The 23,807-nt window shown below is 42.0% G+C and overlaps 1 protein-coding gene and 1 pseudogene across 2 annotated transcripts in view; both read right to left on the bottom strand.

Annotated features, from left to right (window-relative positions):
• The window catches only part of PTPDC1 (protein tyrosine phosphatase domain containing 1), a 46,857-nt gene that overhangs the window by 723 nt on the left and 22,327 nt on the right, over positions 1–23,807 (bottom strand). The window contains exons 1-8 of one of the 2 annotated variants that reach the window (XM_036261160.1): positions 19,612–19,829; positions 18,970–19,143; positions 16,670–16,750; positions 16,327–16,445; positions 15,182–15,319; positions 11,903–13,119; positions 3,659–3,844; positions 1,703–1,813 (exon numbers count right to left, since the gene is read on the bottom strand). In XM_036261160.1, coding sequence (XP_036117053.1) covers positions 1,703–1,813; positions 3,659–3,844; positions 11,903–13,119; positions 15,182–15,319; positions 16,327–16,445; positions 16,670–16,750; positions 18,970–19,143; positions 19,612–19,829 — 2,244 coding nt within the window. Of the gene's footprint in view, positions 1–1,702; positions 1,814–3,658; positions 3,845–11,902; positions 13,120–15,181; positions 15,320–16,326; positions 16,446–16,669; positions 16,751–18,969; positions 19,144–19,611; positions 19,830–23,807 lie in introns of those variants that run through there. The other variant, XM_036261159.1, reaches the window with a different exon arrangement.
• On the bottom strand, positions 7,211–8,222 carry LOC118629648 (annotated as a pseudogene).

Raw genomic sequence — 23,807 nt, 5'->3', positions numbered from 1 at the left:
CATCCCTGACCTTTCCGTGAGAAGAGGGTTTCTGTGAGTACTAAATATGAGAGCCTAACATGTGTGACACATATGAAAACCTATGTAGTGGTTTCCTTTCCCCTTGGTGGGAAGGCACCATGTATACACATGTGAACTGTCTGCCCAAGTTCATGGTGCTACAGGGTTAGGAGTGACGCAGGATGAGGAGCCAGAGCAATCAGCACGCCTCCACTCCACCCCGAAATAAATGTGTGACTCCTGTGACAGGTCTAGATCCTGCCAGTGGACGGGGGGCAGGCTCTCCCCTTGTGAAGGGCTGGGAAGGTCTGTGATTTCACTATGCTCACATGCTAACACGTTCATCTGCCAGTTTGGGGACACTGGGTCAGAGACAACCTTATAACTTGAATAACATAATCACATGTGGGTCCCCTTGCCCTCTGAGTCACACAGGGGTGATGCTCACAAGCAGGGCAATCTGCACCAGAGCTGAGGACCCCAAGGTGGGGCTGCAGTAGCCTGCCGAGCTCTGGCCTGAAAGGACACATGACCTTCACTACATGGGAAGCAGACGCCACACAGACGTCCTCAGAGTCCAGCACAAGGGCTGTCATGGACTCTGCTCACATGGCTGTGCACAAGGGGAGAGACCCAGGAACTGTCTCCTGATGTTTTACAGACAGATCAGGAACAACTGTATCCTCCTAAAAGGCCAAAGGAGTTGTAAAGAATTCTCACCACTTTAGGAGAGACCAATATTAAGGATTTTTTTCCCCCAGTTAAATATTGTCTACCCTATTTGCAGAAACTTCTTACTAACAGTTTCAGCTGTTATTTTGTTAAACACCAAACCAGAACCTTCCCCATACGGCAAGTAGCCTCTTGGTCTATGAAAGTCTTTGAAAACGTAATAAGATATAGATGTAAAGGATCACATGATTGAGGTTTGTGCTGTTGACTCAGAAAACTTGGTGCCATGGAGCTCCAGATGAGGAACAAGAAAGAACAAGAAAAAAACCTGCCAGAAAAATATCACGCTGGAAAGAGTGAAGGGGAGACTGGTGAATGAGCACAGATAGTAACTGCTATCATCACCAATGCATGCCACAGACACCGTCACTGAAAAGCTGGGTTCTTTGTTTAATGACATTTTCGTATCATAAGTGAGAGGTACCAACCAATTAGCTGAATGTGTGAGGGGAACCTTTTACTTGGCAGGAACCCGGCTCTTTTCTTCAGCCAGGAAAGATTGCTGTAAGCCAGAAGGATGTGCAAAGGAAATGTTTTGTACTGTGTGCTTAGGATTTGCCAACCAGGACATGCTACTGAATCGTCAGTGTTGGAAGCTGAATTCTCACTGGATGAGTTCTTGTTTAGATCCAAGGTAGAACTAACTGGCTCAACAACAAGAGTCTCCTACTAGCACATCATGTAAAAGTACTTTCTCAATACCCAATTGTTTCCCTCTTTATAAAAGCTCTTTGTTCCAATGTGCTCCTTAAAAAAACCGCACAGGTCAGCTTTCTCTAACATCACTGTTTGGAAACTGATATTTTTTTTTTACCAAATGTCTGCAACAATTTTCAAGAAATGTCAAACATTTCCATTAAGAGGAAACACTGTTAACAGTTTTATTTTAGAGGAGGCTGCTGACCTCTGGATTCTAACTTACAGAGATCATGCTGCTGTGGTGTCAAGGGGAAGGAAGACTGCCACCCACCTTAGTGAAAGCTTTAATGGCGTGGGCAAGGACGGCTTCCTCCACGTCCACGGGAACTGTCTGCAGGCTCACTATGCAGTGCAACACGCAAAGAATAGTCTGGTGCTTGCCCTGTTTTTGCAGAAATCAAAATCAAACAAATTTTTAAAAATGCCTCAAGAAATAAACTCAAAGCACATGCAGACCCAGGAACTGGCTTGTGACTAAGTCCTCAAAACCTCCCACACTACACTCTCTACTATGGATTCTACCAGTGATTACTATTATGTGTTTGAAAGCTTTCAGGAAATTAAATCAAAGCAGGTTAGTTATTACATGAAGCACAATTTCAAATGAAATGTCTGCCTTGAAGTGAACTGAAGGGATGAGCCACTTATTGTTTCTGGACACAATCTTGTCGGCTGGGCTGTGTACGCTGACACGGCACGACAACCAGGGACCTGGGTGCCCTGCCCATGCAGACCCTATGGAGGGAGGATGGGTGGAAGAAGAGACGATGCAGCCCTCTGGGAGCATGCTGGAACTTAAGAGAGAAGGTCTCTGTCAAAGGAGCCACAACTTGATTCCTGGGCTGTGCACACTGGAGAAACAAGGATACACCCCACCACTGCACAGTGAGCATCAGTACACACTGCCCTTAGAGACACGGGCTGCGCCCTGGACGGTTCCTCAAATGACACATTCTGAAATACAGAAACACCTGCAAACATAAAGGATCCAAACAGTGACGCTTACAAAAGTAAAAACCCTGACGTGATGTCAATGCCTACGTGTGGGCTAGGAGAGAGGACGGGAGCACACAACGCAACAGGACGCACAAGCTTTGTGCTAGGACCATCGAGCTGGCATCCTGCTCTGACACAGCCTGTGTACCTGGGGCATGTTACCTCACCTTCCCTTTTCAGTAGCACAGGCCATCTACCTTTCCAGGCTACAGGACTGAACAAAGATGAAAACAGAAATTACATCCTAGGAGGGGCCTGGCTCGCTATCACCCAAGAAGGGTAACCACCTCTTTCATCCCCTCTCCAGATTCATCTCTGTAATCTAACTGCTGAGAAAACAGCCTAAGAAAAGGACTCCCAGGACAGGCACAATCTCATCTTAAAGCCGCGTGTCACAACACTGCGTGTGTGTGCACTCTGGTGGTAGTATAAGACGAGGAACAGGAGACACGGCAGCACAGCAGGTAACACAAGTGGATTATGAGATAACACTGTTTCCTAAAACAAAAACAAAGCCCATTTTTAAGTGAAAATTATTTAACCTCTATATAGTTAAAAATATTTAATTGTATAAAAGGATCTACAATGACAAGTCAGTCTCCCTCCCTCCTTCCCTAGATCCTTTGTCTCCTTAGTACATTTCCTAAGGCAACCAACATTATTGTTAGTTTCTTGTTTTTCCTTCTAGTCTTCTACATTTTATCCGTGGATTATATACATATGTATGCGACACACTCCCCTTTCAAAGAAAATACAAATGAGTGCATATTCTAAGCTACCTCACAGCTCTTCACATTATACACTCATGGTAAATAAGTAGAAACAAATACTTGAAAGTGAAAATGGTTAATTATAATATATCCCCACCAAATTAGAGTATTATCTGTCCATCAATATTTATGAAAAACTTACACTAAACATGGGAATATACCTATGTTATAATTGTGAGCAAAAATGAAGCATGAAGTTGTATGTGAAATGATTTTTACCAAGTTAACATGAAGCGGTAAGTCTGAAAGACTAGAAAATGTTCTAAGTGGCTCTCCTTGGATTATGTGCACTTCCCTTTTTATTTTTGTATCTTCTATAGTTAGTATTTCTTCTTTTATCTTGGAAAAACTTAAATTAGACTCAGATATGGGATTCCACATGCATTCTCTTTTTATAATACATTTTTTAAATGTGTGAACTTATACAGTTGACTTCATCCAGTGGTCCACAGCTCCTTTACCTTCTCTAACAGAAACAGGGCCTCTGCTGCATCTGCACGCCTGCCAACCAGCATGCTCACGTCCTCTTGGGTTATCACAGGCTCCTTCAGCTGCTCCACCCAAGACCACATCAAACTGCACAGGATGAAAGGATCCCTCTCACCACATATTCTTTCCCAAGCTCCATCTCGGGAATTCAGCTCTTTCTAAAAAGAAAGAAAGAAAAAAAGAGGGGAGAGAGAAGGAAAAAGGGAGAAGGTACGTTCCTGTTATATGGAAAGTGTTCTACAAATACAGAATGGGTGAATGAATGAAAGGTAGCAATTACTATGCTTATTACTATTGTAAACATATATTTCATTTACTAAAACATAAATCTGAAATTAAATGTCCTGTCAGAAATTAAAATTCTTATCTTACTTTCCCCAGCTCTCTGTGAGGTCAAGTTTTTTATTTTTGTTTTTTAATAAATTTTCTTTATTGATTTTAGAGAGAGGAAGGGATAGGGAGAGAGAGATAGAAACATAAACATAAACGACTGTTACATCATTATGCTTTCTGAAATCTTCAGTGGGGTTAGGAAAGATATAAGAATGACAGAAAGTATTAAACACATAAGCTGTATCCTGGCATTCGGACCACCTGACCGCAAGCATGCCAGGTAACTCCTGGGACCCTTAGTTTCCCTGTGACACAAAGAGCCTGTAAGTAATATCATCTGTCTCAAAGGACTACCATGAAAATCATGAGACAAAAGACGTGAAATGGTCCAGTATAGGCACAGGTGGCATTATGCTACTTAAATCATATTCATTTTACTTTATCTTTTACATGCTTTTTTATTTCGCAATTACAGTGATGCACAATATTATATTAGTTTCAGGTGTACACCACAGTGATTAGACATTTATATAACTTACAAAATGATCACCCTGATAAATCTAGTACCCATCTGACACCATACAGTTATTATAATATTGACTATATTCCCTATGCTGTATTTTACATCCCTGTGACTACTCTGTAACTACAATTTTTACTTCTTAATCCTTTCACCTTTTTTCACCCAGTCCCCCAAATTCCCTCCCCTCTGACAACCATCAAACTGTCCCCTGCATCTATGAGCCTGTTTCTGTTATGCTTGTTTGTTTTTTGATTCCACATATAAGTGAAATCATCTGACATTTGTCTTTTTCTGCTTTATTTCACTCAGCACAACACCCTCTAGGTCCACTCATGTCATTGCAGATGGTAAGTTTTCATTCTTTTTTTTTTTTTTTTAGGGCTGAGTCATATTCTATTGTATATATGCACCACTTCTTCCTTAATTCATCTATTGATGGGGCACGTAGGTTGCTTCCATATCTTGGCTATTGTAAATAATGCTGCAATGAACACATGGATGTGTATGTCTTTTTGATTGAGTGCTTTGTGTTTCTTTGGATAAATACCCAGAAGTGGAATTGCTGGGTCCTTCTTTCTTGCTATAGCCTTTGTTTTAAAGTTTGTCTGGTATATGTATTGCTACCCCAGCCTTTATTATTTTTTTCATTTCCATTTTCATGAACTATTTTTTTCCATCCCTTTACTTTCAGTCTGTGTCTGTCTTTTGATCTGAAGTGAGTCTTCTGTGAACAGCATATGTATGGGGTCTTGCTTTATTATCCATTCAACTACCCGATGTTTTTTGATTGAAGCATTTAAACCATTTACAATTAAAGTAATTGACAGATATGTATTTACTGCCATTTTATTATTCATATTTTTTATCTTATTTTTCTTCTTCTTAAAGAACATCCCTTAACATTTCTTGTAATACTGGTTTGGTGGTGATGAAATCCTTTAGCTTTTTCTTGTGGGAAGCTGTTTAATCTGTCCTTCGATTCTAAATGATAACCTTGCTGAGTAGAGAATCTTGGTTGTAGGTCCTTGCTTTTCATCGCTTTGAATATTTTGCGTCAATCCCTTTTGGCTTCCAAAATTTCTGCTGAGAAATCAGCTGACAGTCCTATGGGAACTCCCTTGTAGGTAATTAAGTGCTTTTCTCTTGCTACTTTTAAGTCTTTGTCTTTAACGTTTAGCATTTTATTTGTTTGTTTTATAGTAGCTTTATTCATAACTGCAAATTCATAATTGGAAGCAACCAAGATGTCCTTCAGTAGGTGAATGGATAAAATAAACTTTGGTATATCCAGACAATGGAATATTATTTAGCACTTAAAATCTCATGAAAAGACATGGAGGAACCTAAATGCACATTACTAAGTGAAAGAAGCCAATCTAAAATGCAACATACTATATTAGCCTAACTATATGAAATTCTGGAAGAGGCAAACTTATGGAGACAGTAAAAAGATCAATGGTTGCCAGAAGTTGGGGACTGTGGCAGGGGTTAAATAATAAATAGATGGACCATGGAAGGTTTTTAGGGCAGTGAAAATATTCTGTATAATACATAATGATGGATATTATGTCATCATGCACCTGTCCAATGCACAATAAACACCAAAAGTGAATCATAATGTAAACTATGAACTTAAATGACCATGATATGTCAATGTACCATCATAATCACCCAAAGTTCACAGTTTATACCATGATTCATCAATTGAAACAAATGTACCACACTGCTAGGGGATGTTGATTATGGGCAAACTATATTTATGTTAGGGGCAGGTGGTATATGGGAACTCTGTATGTTGTTCTCAATTTTCCTGTGAATCCGAAACTATCCTAAAAAAATAAAGTCTATTTTTTAAGAAGTTGTCTAAAGTCAGCACAATACTGAAAAATTGCTTTTTAAATATCAGTTATAAAATAAACAGTAAGAATTAATAATAGTCTTTCTGATTGTCCAATAATGTTGAAACAATGAATGTACTGAAAACAAAAATGATACAGCACTTTGGCAACACCCAACAGAATAAACTTGATTGGCTAAATAAAGTGACTGCCTTTTCATCCTCATTTTTTCAAATGCCTCTGCACCAAGATATTACTGGCAGAGATAAGAGTAGGAAAGAGACAAAGAAAAAAATAATCCCGTGTGACGAAAGAAAAGAAATGTCACATAAACGAGGGTTGTATAAGCAAAAAGTAAAAAAAATAAGGCACATGGCATGTAGAGGACATAAATAGGATGTGTTAACAAAAGTCAGATTGAATCCAGAGTAACTTGACAACATAATGAACAAAGCATTCACATTTCCCCAATTAATAAATGGTCTATTAACTTTTTTGACCAATGTACAAAATTTCAGAGAGAGTAAGGGAGATGGAGAGAAAGAGAGAAACATGGAATAGAGAGAAACATCTATTGGTTGCCTCCTGCATGCCCCCTACTGGGGATCAAGCCTGCTACCTGGGCATGTGCCCTGACCAAGAATCGAACTGGCAACCTCCTGGTGCATGGGACGATGCTCAGCCAACTGAGCCAGGCCGGCCAGGCTGATGATATATATTTTTAAGAATCAAAAAATGTAATGAGAAAAAGCTGGACATAATTAAGAAAAGGCTATGTAATTTATTCACCTAAAAATGGGAGCTTAGTAAACAATGATCAAAAACGCTTCTTAAGAATTATGTATATTATTAGATCTTCTGTAGCTGTCAGGCACTGAGGACACCTTGTCCTCCAAGTACAATTCTAAAAAGCATAGGTAAGCCCTAGTCGGTTTGGCTCAGCGGTTAGAGTGTTAGCTCATGGACCAAAAAGTCCCGGGTTTGATTCTGGCCAAGGGCACAAACCTCGGTTGCAGTTCATCCCCAGCCCTGGTCGGGGTCGTGTGGGAGACAGCCATTCGATGACTCTCTCTCTCTCACATCGATGTTTCTCTCTCTCTCTCTCTCTCTCTCTGCCCCTCCCATTCTATCTGAAGATATTTAAAAAAATATCTTCGGGTGAGGATTAAAAAATAAAAAGCATAGGCAAGTCACAGGTGCAAATGCATCAGCTGAATGCATGACTGCTAATGAATCTACAATTATTTTCTTCTTAAATAGAGGGCAATCCAACATGAACTTTTCATAGTATCCACGTTCTCCACAAATATGGACTCCATACTTCTTAGAAAGCTCTAAGAGATAAGACTCCATTTGATTCAGGGTTTTCCCAAGACACTTATCTGGATCTAAACCCAAAGCTGCTACTTTGATGATGATTGCATGAAGGTCAGATCCTATTATCTCTCAGAGTAAATCTTGGTTTCTCTGCCAAAGGCAAGCTAAAGGTTGAAAATAAAGCCTTTTACACACATTTTCTACTCGAAAATGCTGATAATAAAAAAGTATAGAACCTACTTATATTCCTTCCACTTCTTTTTCCTTAACAACTTTCAAAGCTTATAGAGATCTTCAATATCATAACCTTCCTATTTGGGGCACACTTGTTCTTTATCCACATTCCTTCTTCTTACGGTACAGCAAGAGGGGAAGAGCCACTGTTTCTGCATACAAATCAATGGTACGATGACTCACTGTCTGATATGTGTAGCTATCTAGTTCATCTGACTTCACTTGGTTTTCAGCTGGTCTTTGATTTGCTAAAGCAATGATCTGATACCCAGCAGCAATGCACTGCATCATACTTTTTTTTTTTACTCTCATCCAAGGACATTTTTGCATTTATCTTCAGATAGAGCAGGAGGGAGGAAGGGAGGAAGGGAGAGAGAGAAACATCAATGTGAGAGAGACACATCGACTGGTTGCCACCCACACGACCCCAACCGAGGCCAGGGACAAACTGCAACCAAGGTCCATGCCCTTAGCGGGAACTGAACCCGGGACTCTCTGGTCCACAGGCCGATGTTCCAACTGCTGAGCCAAACCGACCAGGGTGCACTGCATCATACTTTAACAGCTGTCCTTCACACCACTGATCAGAGCCACCACCCTCACGCTGGGCACAGTGGCATGCATGTGGTGGGCCTAACCTTTAGCATTTTAATTACAATGAGTCTTGGTGTGGGCCTATTTAGGTTCATCTTGGTTGGGACTCTCTGTGCTTCCTGTATATCTATTTCCTCCACCAGGTTAGGGAAGTTTTCCATCATTATTTTTTTCAAACAGGTTCTTGATCTCTTGCTCTCTCTTCTCCTTCCAAAACCTCCAAGATGCAAATGTTGGTATGTTTGAAGTTATCTCAGAGGCTCCTTATACTGTATTTACTTTTTTGGATTCTTTCTTCTTTTTGCTATTCTGATTTGGTGTTTTCAGTTTCCTTATCTTCCAAATCACTGATTTGATTCTCCGCTGCTTCATGTATTCTACTGTTGATACCATGTAATGTATTCTTCATTTTTGACTGTTTCTTTCATATGATTTGTATTTCCATTTTTATGTTTATCTCTTTGTTGAAATTCTCACTGAGTATCCTTATAACCAGTGTTTTGAATGCTGTATCTGGTAGACTGCTTGTCTCCATTTTGTTTAGTTCTTTTTCTTAAGTTTTATTCTGTTCTTTCACTTGGGACATGTTTCTTAGTCTCATTTTAGCTGCCTCCCCGTGTTTGTTCCCATGCATTAGGTAGAGCTGCTATGTCTCCTGTCTTGGTACAGTGGCCTTATGTAGTAGGTGTCCTAAGGAACCCAATCGTGCAGCCTCTCCAGTGCCCCCTGTGTGGACTGTATGCACCTTCCTGTTGTAGTTGAGCCTTGACTGCTGTTGGTACATCAATGGGGAAAATTTACTTATTGGCCATTTGGCTACGAAGACTGGCAGTGACCACTGTGGAGGATCTGCTGTGCAGGGACTGACCCCATAGAGGACTTGCTTCAGTGAGTCTCTGGTGCTTACTGAGTCTGCACCTGGAATGTGTCACTTATGGAAGTGACTAGGTAGTGCTTTGGCATGGTCTGAAGCTGTCTACCAGGTGCACTGGCTCTGGGGCCTCCAGAAGCTGTGGGACAAGGTCAGCTGCTACCTGTGCCCTGCCCAAGGTCCCCAGGCATGAGCTACAAAGCAATCTGTTGATGCCTGCTACATATACTAGGCTTGGAGGTGCTCAGGACAGGCCAAGCTGCCTACCAAGGCCAGCTGCTGATAGTGCCAAGCTGGGAGGCAGTTAGCAAGAGGTATGGGGCATGCTAAGGCCAGATGCTGTTTGTTTGAGATTTCAGGAAAGTCTGTAGCACGAGCCAAGACAGGCCATTAGTATGGAAAAGCCACTGTAAACAGCTTAGGTGGGCCTGAAATTTGGATGGAACAGGGTCTCAGAGAATCACCAGGGAGGGGTGAACTGTGCTGGCCAGGTTGATAGAGATTCAGATATGGTGTCCACCTGTAGGCTCTGTCGGGACGGTTCAACAAAGGAAATATGGTCTCTGCCAGAGCTTCTGTCTGGGAGAAAGCTGCTCCTCCACCCCTCACTGGACAACTCAGTTCCTTCCCATATGTTCCTGGTGCATTTCAAGCTGCTGTGAGTCTGAGTAAGTGTGTACATGGGCCCTTTAAGTGGAATACCTGGGACTCCAGGAACTCTTTGTCTCACTTAGCCATCATCCTGGCTGGCTTTAACAGCCAGAAGTTATGGGAACTTCTCCTCCTGGACTGAAATCCTGGGCTGATGGAATCTGCTATGGAGCTGGGACTCCCTCACTCCTCAGTGGGGACCTCCACAGTGGAGATATCCCTCCTTATTTATAACCGCCACACCATGGGTGTAGGACCAGCCTGTTCTGAGTTCCATCCCTACTACCAGTCTCGACATGGCTTCTTCTTTATATCCTTAGTTATAGGACTTCTGTTCAGTTAGGTTCAGGCAGTTTTGAATGATGGTTCTTCTGTAATTTAGTTGTAATTTTGATGTGGTTGTGGGAGAAAGTGATTACCTTCTGCCCCCTCATTTTATTCTTTCCAGAATTCAACTAAGTTGTTTTTATCACCGAAAGGCTTGTAACATAATGTAGAAAAGAAAAAAAAGGCAAACATACCCAAACAAAATGGGTTATGTTCACCTCTAGAAAATGCCTTCATATGTGTTACATGTTGAAGCAATCTGGCCCGTGCACTGCACTAAGCAGTGTGGGCACAAGCAGGGCTGACCCACGAGGGCCACAAGCTGTTAGACCTAAAATCAAAAGGCCTGCTGCTAGCTACTTTGACACATGGCAATGCAGTGGCAAAACCTGCCCACTGGGTGGAAGGCTTGTTCAGGTATAAGTAGGGAATAAAGAACATGCTTCATGTGGAAAAAAAAGAATATATTTAACTATTTGCTAAGCAAAACACAATTCTGATGGAGAAAGTGTGTGAAGTGCTCTTGTCCTGTCCCGCGGTTTTAAGCTGGTGTGAGGCTCCACACCTATTTTCCTGCCTCTGCATCTGGAAGGTTCAGCCCTCCTGGAAAATACACACACTTTGCTTAATTAATGGCAGGAAGCAGAAGAGCAGCTACACAAATAACTTGTGGTAAATTATGGGCTAACAAGTCAAGATTTCACTAAGTCAAGCCTCCCTCGGTCAGCCCCACATCTGGGCAGTTAACTGGTTTCTGGTAACTAAATTTATAAGGCCTGCCTTTTCTCTAGATCAGCTGCTCATTCAGGGCAGAGAGTGTGGCTGATTTAAAACTACCTTTCTAATGAATAAAAAGGAGTTAAAAATCTAAATTTCAAGTAAAAGGCAAAAACTGGACCCCAAACACCTAATCTCAGAAACCAGCAGCACACAGGTACTCTGGAGCCACTGCCATTTGCTTTCCAGATCTAATAGCTGCCTCACTGGGGCAGGACTGGGAACCTGCAGAGGCAACACTTAGTAGACAGCGTCTGTCATGCTTCCTCCTGATCTCCTTCAACACTCCTGTGGAAGAGCTCTGGAAAAGAATTTGCTCTGATTTCATTTTTGTGTCAGTCATTCTCAAAATGTGGCTCCCTGCTAGGCCTTTGGTTGGCCTAGAGACCCTTCAGGTCAGTTTATAGCTGTCTACTATGGCCTGTGCATCTGTCTGTCAGTCTGTCCTACAAACCCAGCAAGAAAGAAGGAAGCTACCAATATCAGTCATACCCATGCCTTGCTCACTTGGGCACACTGCCAAGTGCTAAGTGCTAAGTGCTTTCTTTCGCAGGAGACTGAAGCCTGCACAAAACATATTGTCATCTCTATGACACTGGGCTCCAGTTACAGCAGAGAAACCTGAAGTTCCAAAGCATTATACCAACACGTCTTCAAATTCATTCATACAAGTAAATTTGGGAAAACTCATGATGTTTCACTCTGACATAAATACTTCCCAAGCATATATAATTAAATGACATGCAAATACCTTCCACATTTCCACCTTCCTCTTCACGTCCTCCTTTTCTACAAACTCACTTAAGTTTGCCAGGGCTTTGGCTGCCAGTATTCTCCTTTCTTCAACACTCAATTCAGACTGCAAAGCAGTGTGTGGAGTGACTTCAGGTACATCTTTGCTGCTCTGGGTTTTAGGTCCAATCAAAGACGGTGCTTTGGGGCTGGAGCCACAGTCTGCTGGGCTGCAGCCACCGTGGACTTCACACTGACACAGGGTCCCTTGATGGGGAAAATGGGGTAGTTCCTTGGGAATATCTGCAACATTGGTTGTAACTGGTTCCCCAGGGTTATATGAACTTAAAACACCTGAAGAGAAGGTCCTACTCCGCTGTACTTCCTTTGGAATAATCTTTTGGAAAATTGGTGACCCATCATCTTTGAGTTGTTCTAAGCCTCCAAATTTAGCTGGATTCCAGAAAGAAAATGTACTACAGACCAGCATTTCCTTATTTAAGTCTAGCTGTGGAGTCTGTGAGGCATTGCAGTGGCTTACAGGAGTCTGCTGTGTGGGATTGTGGCAGAATGAGACCTGAGCAGGCACCGTCCACGGAGTCCCCAGCTGCTCTGCAAGAGACTCAGCCCTCTGCAAATCTGACTCGCTGTAGCTGAGCTGCCTTTTCAGGTTAGTCAGAGGCTGAAGACACTCTACATTCCGCCTCTTCCAAAGAGGGTCAAACTCTTGCTCGCTGGAAAGAATCACCTCTTGATTCGCAAAATCCACTGGCACTGTGGTAGAGGTGAAGGAGTCCGACACCTCGCTATCGGGCCTCAGCAACTCTCTATCCAGCTGCATCGTGACCACCTCGGAAACGGTCTTCTCAATTTCAGCAGAGAGGTCAGGTGCTTCTACCACTTCTTCTGCCGCCACGAGCCTGTTCTCAGCTAAGTCCAGCAGCAGTTTGCACACGAGGTGAACAATTTTTGGCACGTGTTTCAGGAGTCTAGCCTCATAACCATGAAGCAGATGCCGCTGGCGGATCAGATACTGTGTTAAGGTGACGGCATGTGCTTTGGGATCACAGCAAGAGAATATGTTGCGAAGAGGAATCAGAAACTGAGTAAATTCCCTCACACAGAGTAGCTGTCCTCGAGTCTGAATGGAATTGGGACGCTTTGCCCGAACAAATATAATAGCTTGATCAGCAGTCATTCTTGTCGCAAAAACTAAGTAACAAGCTATTAAAACACCTAAGTAGTGAAGAAGAAAACACTGAATGAGAAAAAGCTTATAGTTTTTTATTTATCACTCTTTGATGATTTAAATTTGTTATGTGTTAGAAATGTTTTAAGGATAATTTGACTTTGTAACTTTTTGCAAAGGTGTCTATATATTTACTTGTCTACATGGTACCCCTCACCCTGGCTGAGAACACTCAGTGCCCCCTGTACCCAGGGGCAGGCACAGAAACCGTCCAGTGAGGCTAAGTGTGGACTGAGGGGGATGACGGAGTAAGATGAGTAAGGGAAAGTGATGAGAGTAACCGAGGAGTGATTGAGGGACAACTAAGTGTGGACTGAGGGGATGACTGAGTAAGTGTGAAGTGAGGGAGAATGACTAGGCGAGGAGAGAGGAAGAATGACTGACTGAATGTACAGCAAGTAAGAATGACTGAGTAAGGATCCGGTGAGGGGAGATGACTAAGTCAAAGTAAATGAGGAATGACTAAGTGTGGACTTAGAGGGGACGTCTAAGTGTGAAGTGAGGGGGTGACTCAGTAAGTGTGGAGTGAGGGGGTTAGCTGGGTAAGTGTAGTAAGAGAAAATGACTGAGTAACTGTGAACTAAGGGGGAGGCTGGTGGAGCAAATGAGTAAGAAATAATGACTAAGTATAAAGTAAGGGGGATGACAAAGTTAGTGTGGAGTTGGGGGAAGCACTGAATAAGTGTGAAGTGAACAACAGTCGGTGTGGAGAAGAGAAGGGAACAACAGTTGTTGTGGAGTAAAGGGAATGGCAGTCAGTGTGGAGTTGGGGGGAACACTGAATAAATGTGAAGTGAAGGGAACGACAGTCGGTGTGGAGAGAAGGGAATGACAGTCGGTGTGGAGTTGGGGAAACACTGAATAAATGTGAAGTGAAGGGAATGACAGTCAGTGTGGAGTGAAGGGAACCACAGTTGGTGTGGAGTGAAGGGAACGACAGTCGGTGTGGAGTTGGGTGAAGCAATGAATAAATGTGAAGTGAAGGGAACGACAGTCGGTGTGGAGAGAAGGGAACGACAGTCGGTGTGGAGTTGGGGGAACACTGAATAAATGTGAAGTGAAGGGAACGACAGTCGGTGTGGAGAGAAGGGAACGACAGTCGGTGTGGAGTTGGGGAAACACTGAATAAATGTGAAGTGAAGGGAATGACAGTCAGTGTGGAGTGAAGGGAACCACAGTTGGTGTGGAGTTGGGGGAACACTGAATAAATGTGAAGTGAAGGGAACAACAGCCGGTGTGGAGAGAAGGGAACGACAGTTGGTGTGGAGTGAAGGGAACGACAGTCAGTGTGGAGTTGGGTGAAGTAATGAATAAATGTGAAGTGAAGGGAACCACAGTTGGTGTGGAGAGAAGGGAATGACAGTCGGTGTGAAGTGAAGAAAACAACAGTTGGTGTGGAGAGAAGGGAACGACAGTTGGTGTGGAGAGAAGGGAACGACAGTCGGTGTGGAGTGAAGGGAACGACGGTGTGGAGTGAGGGATCTTGATGACTGAGTGTGAAGTGGGGAAGTGGGGGAATGACTGAGTAACTGGGGAGTAAACGAGCATGATCTAGCATGTTTATCCTCTTTATGTCCAATTCCCTCATGGGAGAAATAAAATCCTGCTTCTATTTTCCAGTTAACAGTTTCTGAGCAATTCCATTCAATGGATCCATATACTGCACTTGGAACTTCCCACCCCTGCCTTTGCCATCAATTGTTGGCACATTCCTGCCTGGCACTCTACTAACCTGGGCATTTTTAAATTTGGGAATTATTCACATTCACAGTCTTTTTTTTTCCTTACAATTCTTCTTACAGACTTGTCTCTACACTAATATGTTTATTTTCCCCATACTATGATGTAATTCTATATTGCTATAAGCCATTAATATGAAGGAAAACAGCCTTAACAGTATAAACAGCAAGTGTAAAATGCTTAGAACAGTTGGTAAAACAATGCTTGCTCTTCTCATTATTATTTTAAAAGACATTGGGTATTAAAATATATTATTCCTTATATGTTTAAATATACTACAAGGCAATAAAACTGCCTCATAGAATTTACCTGTTCTACCAAGCCCGGCGTGACAATGGACAGCTACTTTTCCTTCTTGTAAGGCAAATGTCATCACCTTCACCATATCTAAGATGGTGGTAAGCGACGCTACACCATAATCCTTCCATCCGAAATTGTAGAAATAAACTGAGCAATGAAAAAAAGAACAGGAAAAAATGTCAACATACAGGAAAAATACTGGCAAGGATATGTGAAGAAAGTGAGTGGATTCATGAAGAGCAGAAAGCTGTAAGGCACGCAAATCACACTGGGTGTGTAGGCCTAGAATAATAGGCTTTTTACATTTCCAGTAAGTTTATTGTTAACATTTCTTACAAAGCACATTCTGCATTACTTAAGGCATTTCCTGCTGAAACTTAGAAAGAATTATGTCAGAAAGACTGCAAATTAATAAAGTCAATAGATCTACGCCCAAACGCCTCAGCTATGGAGAGAAAGCATACAATCCTGTTTTAAGCATAGAAATGTGTCTAAATGACTGATAAATGGCAGAAGATGAACAGATTTTCCACCCAGTAGGAAAAGAGAGCTGGATACAAGCTTCTTAAAAAATGTTCCAAAATTGCACAGGCTGATCCTTTCCGGACTGGTGAGATTCCACCCCAAAGCTCCCATGACTAAGGAGCTTCTGGAATTCACATAAGGAGCCCAGCATCCTACCCAGGTACAGAACTGCTGTATGGCAGCAAAAGCATCAGTGAGTCCTGGGTTCCAATCCCACTAACACGGTTAGGCTGTGTGACCACGGGCAAATCAGAACTTGCTAAGCCTGTGTGGCCTCCCGTGTGAAGCAGAAACAACTACGTTACTTGACTGCTTTAAGGATAAAGGAGATGCCAGGTCTGACATACTGTTAATGTTAATGCAAGCACTAATCAAATGTTACCATTATTTCTACAGGGTCTCCTCCCAAGAGCCCGCTCACAGAAAAAGAAAGCCTGCACTTTCAATAGCAATACTACAGAAGGAGGCAGCATTCTTTAAAGTCAAAGTTAGCTCATCTGCATGTTTTAGGAGCACAACTACTATGCAGTAAGTGTTTATTTCCATCATTTTTTAATCCTAAGAGCTGAGCAGACAAAAGTCTGAGTGCTGTCTTGGTAACTTATGGAGAGGAGGGTGGAAAGACTTACTGCCGGCCTCCATGAAAGCTTCTGGAAGGTACGTGAAACCACTTTCTTGTTCCAGAGGGTTCCCACAGCTGGCATGCTCGCCAGGCCGCTGCAGGTTAATGATTGTTTTTAAGCCATGGCTTAAAGAAAAGAGAAAAAATTTAGTCATATTGGGAGTTAGCATGTTTTAAAAAAGTAACCACTTTTGGCATTAATAAACGTTACTAATTGTCCTCAAATTCCTTATTTGAAATAAGTTCTTTATGCCTATCATTAAAATGAAAACGCTGTCCATTGAAGTCAAAAGCAATGGAAGAGAAACACGAATGGGCTTACTGAAACATATGAACAATGTGGCGTTTACCTCAGAAACTGCTCGATGATGCGGTACTTCTCCAGGAGCTCAGTGGATGGGCGAGCCATTGCCAGGATGCTATCAGTGACCCTGCAGATGGGCAGAGGGACTGGTGAGATAAGGACGAGAGAGCCAGCTATCAAGCCACTACTTTTTGTATGCTTTCAATAACTCTGTAAGATAAGAATCTCCTTATCCAAATCTGGCTTCCATTTTGCATTATGATTAGGGCTCTAAGAAACCCTACCTAGCTGCTTAAATCTCTCGAAAAATTTCAGGGCATAAGTATTGATGGACTGCAACAAAGCATTTTCAAGGACACTCATGAGATTCTAGTGGACATGATGGAGAAACCTCAACTGGCAGCAAAGGCGACAGGCTAGGTTACCCAAAGGTTACTAATGAGGCGGCGAGGAGGCACTTCTAGTTCTTGAGCTGTCTGCAGTACAGCTACCTATGTGTTAAATGGGAATAAAAACACCTGCCCACACCCAGCGGAGTGGCTCAGTGGTTGGGCTTCCACCCATGCACTGGGAGGTTGCCGGTTTGATTCTTGGTCAGGGCACATGCCCAGGATGTGGGCTCAATCCCTGGTTGGGGTCATTCAAGAGGCGGCCAATCGATGTTGCCTCTCATTGATGTTTCTGTTTTTCTCTCCCTCTCCCTTCCTTTCTCCCTAAAATCAATAAAGAAAAAAAATTAAAAAACAAACAAAACAAAAACACCCGCCCACAATGTGGATGTGAAGGCTTCAGCAAAAATCCCCACATGTGGTCATAAATAAATGTTGAGTTATTGCAATTTAACAAAAAATAAGAGCTTTGGAATCAGTTGGGCCTGATTTTACATGCTGGCTCTTCTACTTTCTCGCTGAGTAGCACATTACTTAGTTTCTCTGGACCTCAATTCCTTCATCAATAAAATGACATTACCAGTGCCTACTTCATGAGAGTTTAATGAAGATGAGGTAATAATCTGAAAGTGTCTAGCACAGTGCCTGGCCTGTAGCCAAATGCATGTTTACTAACTGTACAAATGGACAGAGACCCACAGATGGCTGCCCCTCATTAGGGCTCTGGTTTCACTCCATTCTGGTTGAATTCTCAAGCAGTGTTCTGGTAAAAGGTACATCAGACAGTCTAACCCAAGTTGTGGGTCACAGGAACCTGAGAGTAGTAGCATTAAACGGACAAGGCAGGATCCAAAAAAATACCAACTTTCCCCCCAAGGCAATGCCTGAAATTCAACAGGGACCCCCAAAGCTTTGGAAGCCCCAAGATTTAATAGTACTTAGTACGAGATGAGAGATGTAACATGAAATCAGCAGAAGCAAAAAAGACTCAGATTGTTCAGTCAGCATTAATAAAAAATATTAATGTGGCCTTATGCTGCATTATTAGAAATTTACTTGTCAGACACCTCAGGAACAGAGTTTGCTTCTTCACAACACTCTTTAAGAAAGACAGTGACAGACTAGAAAATTATCTGTGAAGAACAGTGACAGTGGACCCCCAACTATATCACTATCCATGTACCCAGAAAATCTAATATGAAAGTTAACAAATGTCTAATCTGTAAATGGACTCTTGCTGTATAAACTGATTCACCACTAAAATTCTTTAAACAGTGATTTCCTCTAAATGAGTTTCAAATGGGATTTGGTTTGATTATCAAAACATTTCAGATATCAATACACTGAAAAGATATACTTAACATTTTACTATTCATAATAAAAAGCACTATGATTCAGTTGCCCTTATATACCATAAAAAATGCAAGCATCTTATATTGTCCACTGAACCAACAACTTGTACCACTCCTACTGAGGCAGACTGGATGTCTATCTGTGTGAAAATGGGTCCTTTCACCCAGAGTATAGGACCAAAATTAAAACAAGGCTAAAGCTTCCCTGTATGAAACTGAAGACTGAAGACTACGTTATGTACCTCATAATTTTTCAAGTTGATAGCTCAACAGTTTTATTATTTCTAGCAAGTTCTGAAACTTAAAAGCTATATAGTCATCATTTCTGTAAGAGAGTTACATATATTATTTAACTTAAACAAAGACCCTATGGAGTGGGTTTTATTATTTGCATTTCACAGATGAGAAAACAGGGTCAGAGTGCCTGTGTGAGCAGACCACAGCTTGTCCGTCAGCAAGGCCAGGGATGGGAGGCAAGGTTCTGACTCCAAAACCCTGTCCACCCTCTTCCACAGCCTCCTGCCACCCGGCACCAGATACAGAGTCATTCCCTTTTCCTACTCAGCCGCAGGGGAGCACTCCCACAGCCCGACAGATTCGCTCACCAGGACGAGTAGATCCCCCGAATGGCCTGCTCCTGCTCACTCCAGCGGCCTGGGTTTTCGTACTTGCACGCTCTGCCCCCGCATGCCATGGAGCAGGCCACGTGTCCAGGAATGACATGCCGTAAACGCTCTCCGACTTTTGTATACTTTGGTGTTGGACGTCCTGAATTGCCTAGAACATGCAAGGAAGATATTCAAAATTCCACCCTCCAAACAGAACAGTAACCTGGGAAACAGCTTCCATTTTATCTCAGGATTACAGATGAGCTGGTGCTAACCACCCTTCATTGTGTCAAGATTAAAAGAATTTCCACTGCATCTAAGTGCACTCTATCTTAATGTAGGAAACTCAAACACAATCTCTCTCTACATGTCATACTGGTGGCAAAGAGGAAGAAACAGTAAAAACAGATCTTTTCTAAGGGAGTGAGGTTTATTCAGACATTCATTTTAGTGAAACAACACAAAACAGTCAATCATTTTATCTCCTATTACATATCTACTGACACTCTTAGCATAACAGCCAGTAAAAAGTATAATGCGGAATGGTCAAAATTTAAAAAGGCAGAAACACAACACAGCCTCTTCGCATTCCTTAAATTTAATTCAAAGGTGTGGCAATCTTTAAGAAGAAAAGGAGTTTTACTTTTTCTCTCGGGGCAAGTTGGGTTTCTCTTGGCGCAGCTGAGAGAGGACACAGCTAGCATCACCTGGAGAGAGGATGAGGAGAGCATCTTGGTGGCGGAGCTGTGCTGTCCCTGTGGCAGCCTCAGCACGGTGTCTGAGGCGGAGTGCCGGCGGCCCTGTAAGAAGGAGCTGAGGAAGGGCATGGCCGAGAGCCTCCGGGGTGGGTCCTGCATGGTGCTGGGCCCCCAGAAGGAGAGCTGGAAGGCCAGGAGATGTCAGCGCCAGTTTGCTCTGTGGTGAAGTTGCACTGAGATAAGAGCATCACTCTGCGTGATCTAACAGCCATTCAGGATAGGCTGACTTGTTTCCATAGCAACGAACAAAGAAACTACTGATTCCCACTCAGAGTTGCACAGGCAAAGTCCCACATGAATGAGCTGTGTTTTGGACAGATTGTTCAAATATGCAGAGGAATGGCATTATTTTAAATAAATTATTCCTAAATTGCAAATACTCCATTTTGTTTTTCAAACATTTAAAACATCCGACTTCCCAAACAATGACATCTAGAACACTGTAATGGATTTAGAAAAATGTCTTTATGATGCAAACACTGCCTTTTATACACATACTAAAAGGTTTAAATTCTACTTATTCTCTGAACATGTTGAAAAACATTCTTTTACTCTTCTCTGGAACAGGGCACATAGAAAGTTAGTTGTAATGAAGTGGGACATGCTGGATATCTTATAACATTATTAAAACACCATTCTATTTTTCAAAACCAAAAAAATCTTTTCTTGATAGAACTATTAAAGAAATACTCGGAGAGAACAAATAAAGACACCTGTAGGGTTGATATATTAATCAGCAGACATTCACTTATATATTTTTATTTGCAGAACGTGCAAATGCAATACTTGGTGATGACTTTATTGGATAGTTCTAGTAGCCAGGCTTCTCAAAAACACAAAATACAATTCTATGCCTGTTGTCAGTGACAGGAGGAACAGCTTGAATAATGTCTTGGCAGGGGCATACAAACAAACCTTACTAAGTATCACATTTTTTTAAGGAACTGGGTGAGGGGGCAGTTGTAACTTGAGGATAAAGAATATAAAGGGAACAGAAACTCTAACAACCACCAATTGTCTGCCTCCTTCTTGGTTAATGTCAGGCTATACCGCCTCCACCCCCCACCCATCACCCCACCCCTAGTTTTTCTGTCTGTCTCCAAAATGGTATTTAGCTATGTGCAGATGGAAATAATCTACTGCCATAGACAGGGCTCTCTTTTTTTTGTTTTGTCCTGTTTTATTTTAACAATTAATAATGCTTTAAGCAAGCACTTTTTAAAATGCACCCCCTCTCATCTCCCCAACAGGATGCCCTCTGTCAAACAAGATTGACAACCTGGTGCTCAAATTCCTACTCATAGTGTAGCACCATGCACTTATTATTTTGTGTACAGCAACAGAGAATAATTTTTTGAGTGTATCCAATTCAGAAAGCATAGCTTCCAGAGCTTTACAGGAGAGAAGAGTAGGTGCAGCGTGGAAGGCAAGTTGGAACCTGATGGCTGAAGGCCCCAAGTGCTCAAACCAAGGGCTGTGCATCTGCTACGTGGAGATCAGGGAGTCAGACAAGTTTCTGAACAAGTGTCCGTGTGGAGGTTAATGCTGCCCTGCAGAGACAAGGCCAGAGCACAAGACTAAGGACCTACTGGGGCAGTGACTATATAAATGGAACAAAATATGGGTTTGAGACAGTGCAGGGACAGACAGATGGCAGCTGGAGGACAGGGGCTGGAGACAGTGCCCGGAGTTCCTAAGTGGGCATCACAGACACTGAAGCTGCTTAACACAGGAGCCAGTGAGGAGAAGGTGTGACCATCTGGCCGGCAAGCTCCATTTGAGCTACAAGGCATGTGAGGTGGCAACTAAGAGGTCTCGGGCAGCGAATAGGAGACCTTGATGTCTGCAACTCTAAGGACATCTACAGAGGAGAGTCCAGGTGACTCTGCTCTCAATGGCTCTGAAGAGGAAAACAAGTTTGATAATGGAACTAGTCTGGATGAAGCTAAGGACAGATCAGTTAATGTGTCATCTCAAGAGTAAGTTTTGCTGTGAAATCTTAAGAACTGGGCTGACCTCAAATAAACATGTAACCATTTGAGCAGACTCAGTTATTAGACAGTCTGGGACCAAGTAGGTGTCTTTAGGGAAGTGGATCCGAAGCAGCCCACTTTCTCAGCATGTCCTCAACATCACCTGGGGCCCCCGTGGATGCTGGGATGCACCTGTAGCTAGACTGAGGCTGAGGTGGAGTCCTGCCTACCTGTGGGCCTGGTACACGGGGCAGAGGCCTGTTTCCCCCCTAGACACAACAGAACTGTCACCCCACCGTCTCATACTTCAAACTATTCCTTGGTAAAATGCCCAACCCACAGTCAAATCCATTTTTTAAAACTAGTTTTTATTTATGTCACGTGGCTTTACAATAAGGAAGTGTACCGCCAGTCCTACCCTTAACACTGTATTGACTCATCTCCCTCAAGTCTTTGTCCTTAGGCACGCGGATTTTCTGCATGATTATAATCATATTGCAAATACATTTTTTTAGTTTTTTCATAATTTTTACTTAATGGAAGCACAATAATTATGAAGTATCTAGCTTCACAATGATTATGAAGCATCATTCTTTAGCTGTTAGATATTTATGCCATTATCAATGATCTTATTTAAAAATAAGACAGACGTTTTAGGACTAGGACCTTTTTGATTCTATGGTTCTTCTTCAGTAAATTCCTGGGGATGATATGACTGGTGAACAAAACTAATTTTCAAAGCTTGTATTTTTATTCATAGATTTCAACAACTAAGTATGAAGATGCTGAAAGGGTATTTTTAGCAACTCAACACAGGTTTTTTTCTAGGGTCAGAAAGAAACACAAACTAAAATATGGATCAAGAGATTTATCTTGATAAATCTGATAGAGTTTTGGGCCAAACTCCTGGCCCCCCAAAATCTCCCATGATTAATTTTGTGGGTCAATTTAGTTATATATACCCATATTTTTGTTTCATACATCTATAAGAAAGTATATTTGTTTCTTACAGCTGCATAGTACTCCACTGTGTATATGTACCACTGCTTTTTTATCCATTCGTCTACTGATGGACATTTGGGCTGTTTCCAGATCTTAGCTATTGTAAATAGTGCTGCTACAAACATGGGGGTACATATATTTTTTCTAATTGGTGTTTCAGGCTTCTAAGGGTATATTCCTAGAAGTGGGATCACTAGGTCAAATGGCAGTTCAATTTTTAATTTTTTGAGGTAACATCCTTTGAGACAACATGGAGGGACCTGGAAAGTATTATCCTAAGCAAAACAACCCAAGCAGAGAAAGACAAGTATCACATGATCTCATTTATTTGTGGAATATAATGAACATAACAGTCTGAGGAACAGGGTAGTCCCAGAGACGTGGAAGTGGAGTCAGACTGACAATCCCCTGAAGAGGGGGTGGCGGGGGGAGAGATAAACCAGAGAACTTATATGCATGTATGCATGAACAATGGACATGGACAACAAAGGTGGGGACAGGGTGGGGAGGGAGTGGGGGAGGATCAGTAGGGGAAAAAAGGAGAAACATCTGTAACAAAAATAAATAAATTTTAAAAAAAGTATATTTGTTCTACAACCTAAAAATCAATTACAAATTTAAATTGGGATCAGTTCTAGATTGCTAATAATAAATTGTTCAGACTCTTAGACATAACATTTTAATTTTTATTTAAATTATCAATAGAAAAAAACCAGAAGCTTTATCTTTAGATAAACAGGAGCAGCAAGACTATATCAGTTTCTATTTCATATTTTATAAAGATTGAAAGTTTTGAGAGTGATTTTATGAAAGCCATGCTTTCAACGGACACTTAAAAGGTACAGAATCTTTTTCCTGATGGCCACGGAGGGCTTCTGAGGAAGCTCATTACCCTCAGCTGCATTTACCTGCTCTCCTTTTCTCTATCCTGCACATGCACTACTCATTTGTAGGCCACAAGAACCAACACAACTGTTGTTTTCTCATCTACCTGCTAACAACTGATCTATTGTTTCCTCCTTTGACAATGTATTTTTCTAAATACATAAGAAAAAGTCAGTTTTCTAAATTCCATGAATATAAAATCATAGGGGATCCTGCC

This window comes from Molossus molossus, unplaced genomic scaffold (genome assembly GCF_014108415.1).
Source record: "Molossus molossus isolate mMolMol1 unplaced genomic scaffold, mMolMol1.p scaffold_m16_p_14, whole genome shotgun sequence".
Taxonomy (NCBI): Eukaryota; Metazoa; Chordata; class Mammalia; order Chiroptera; family Molossidae; genus Molossus; species Molossus molossus.
This window is presented reverse-complemented; position numbering and strand designations above follow the sequence as displayed.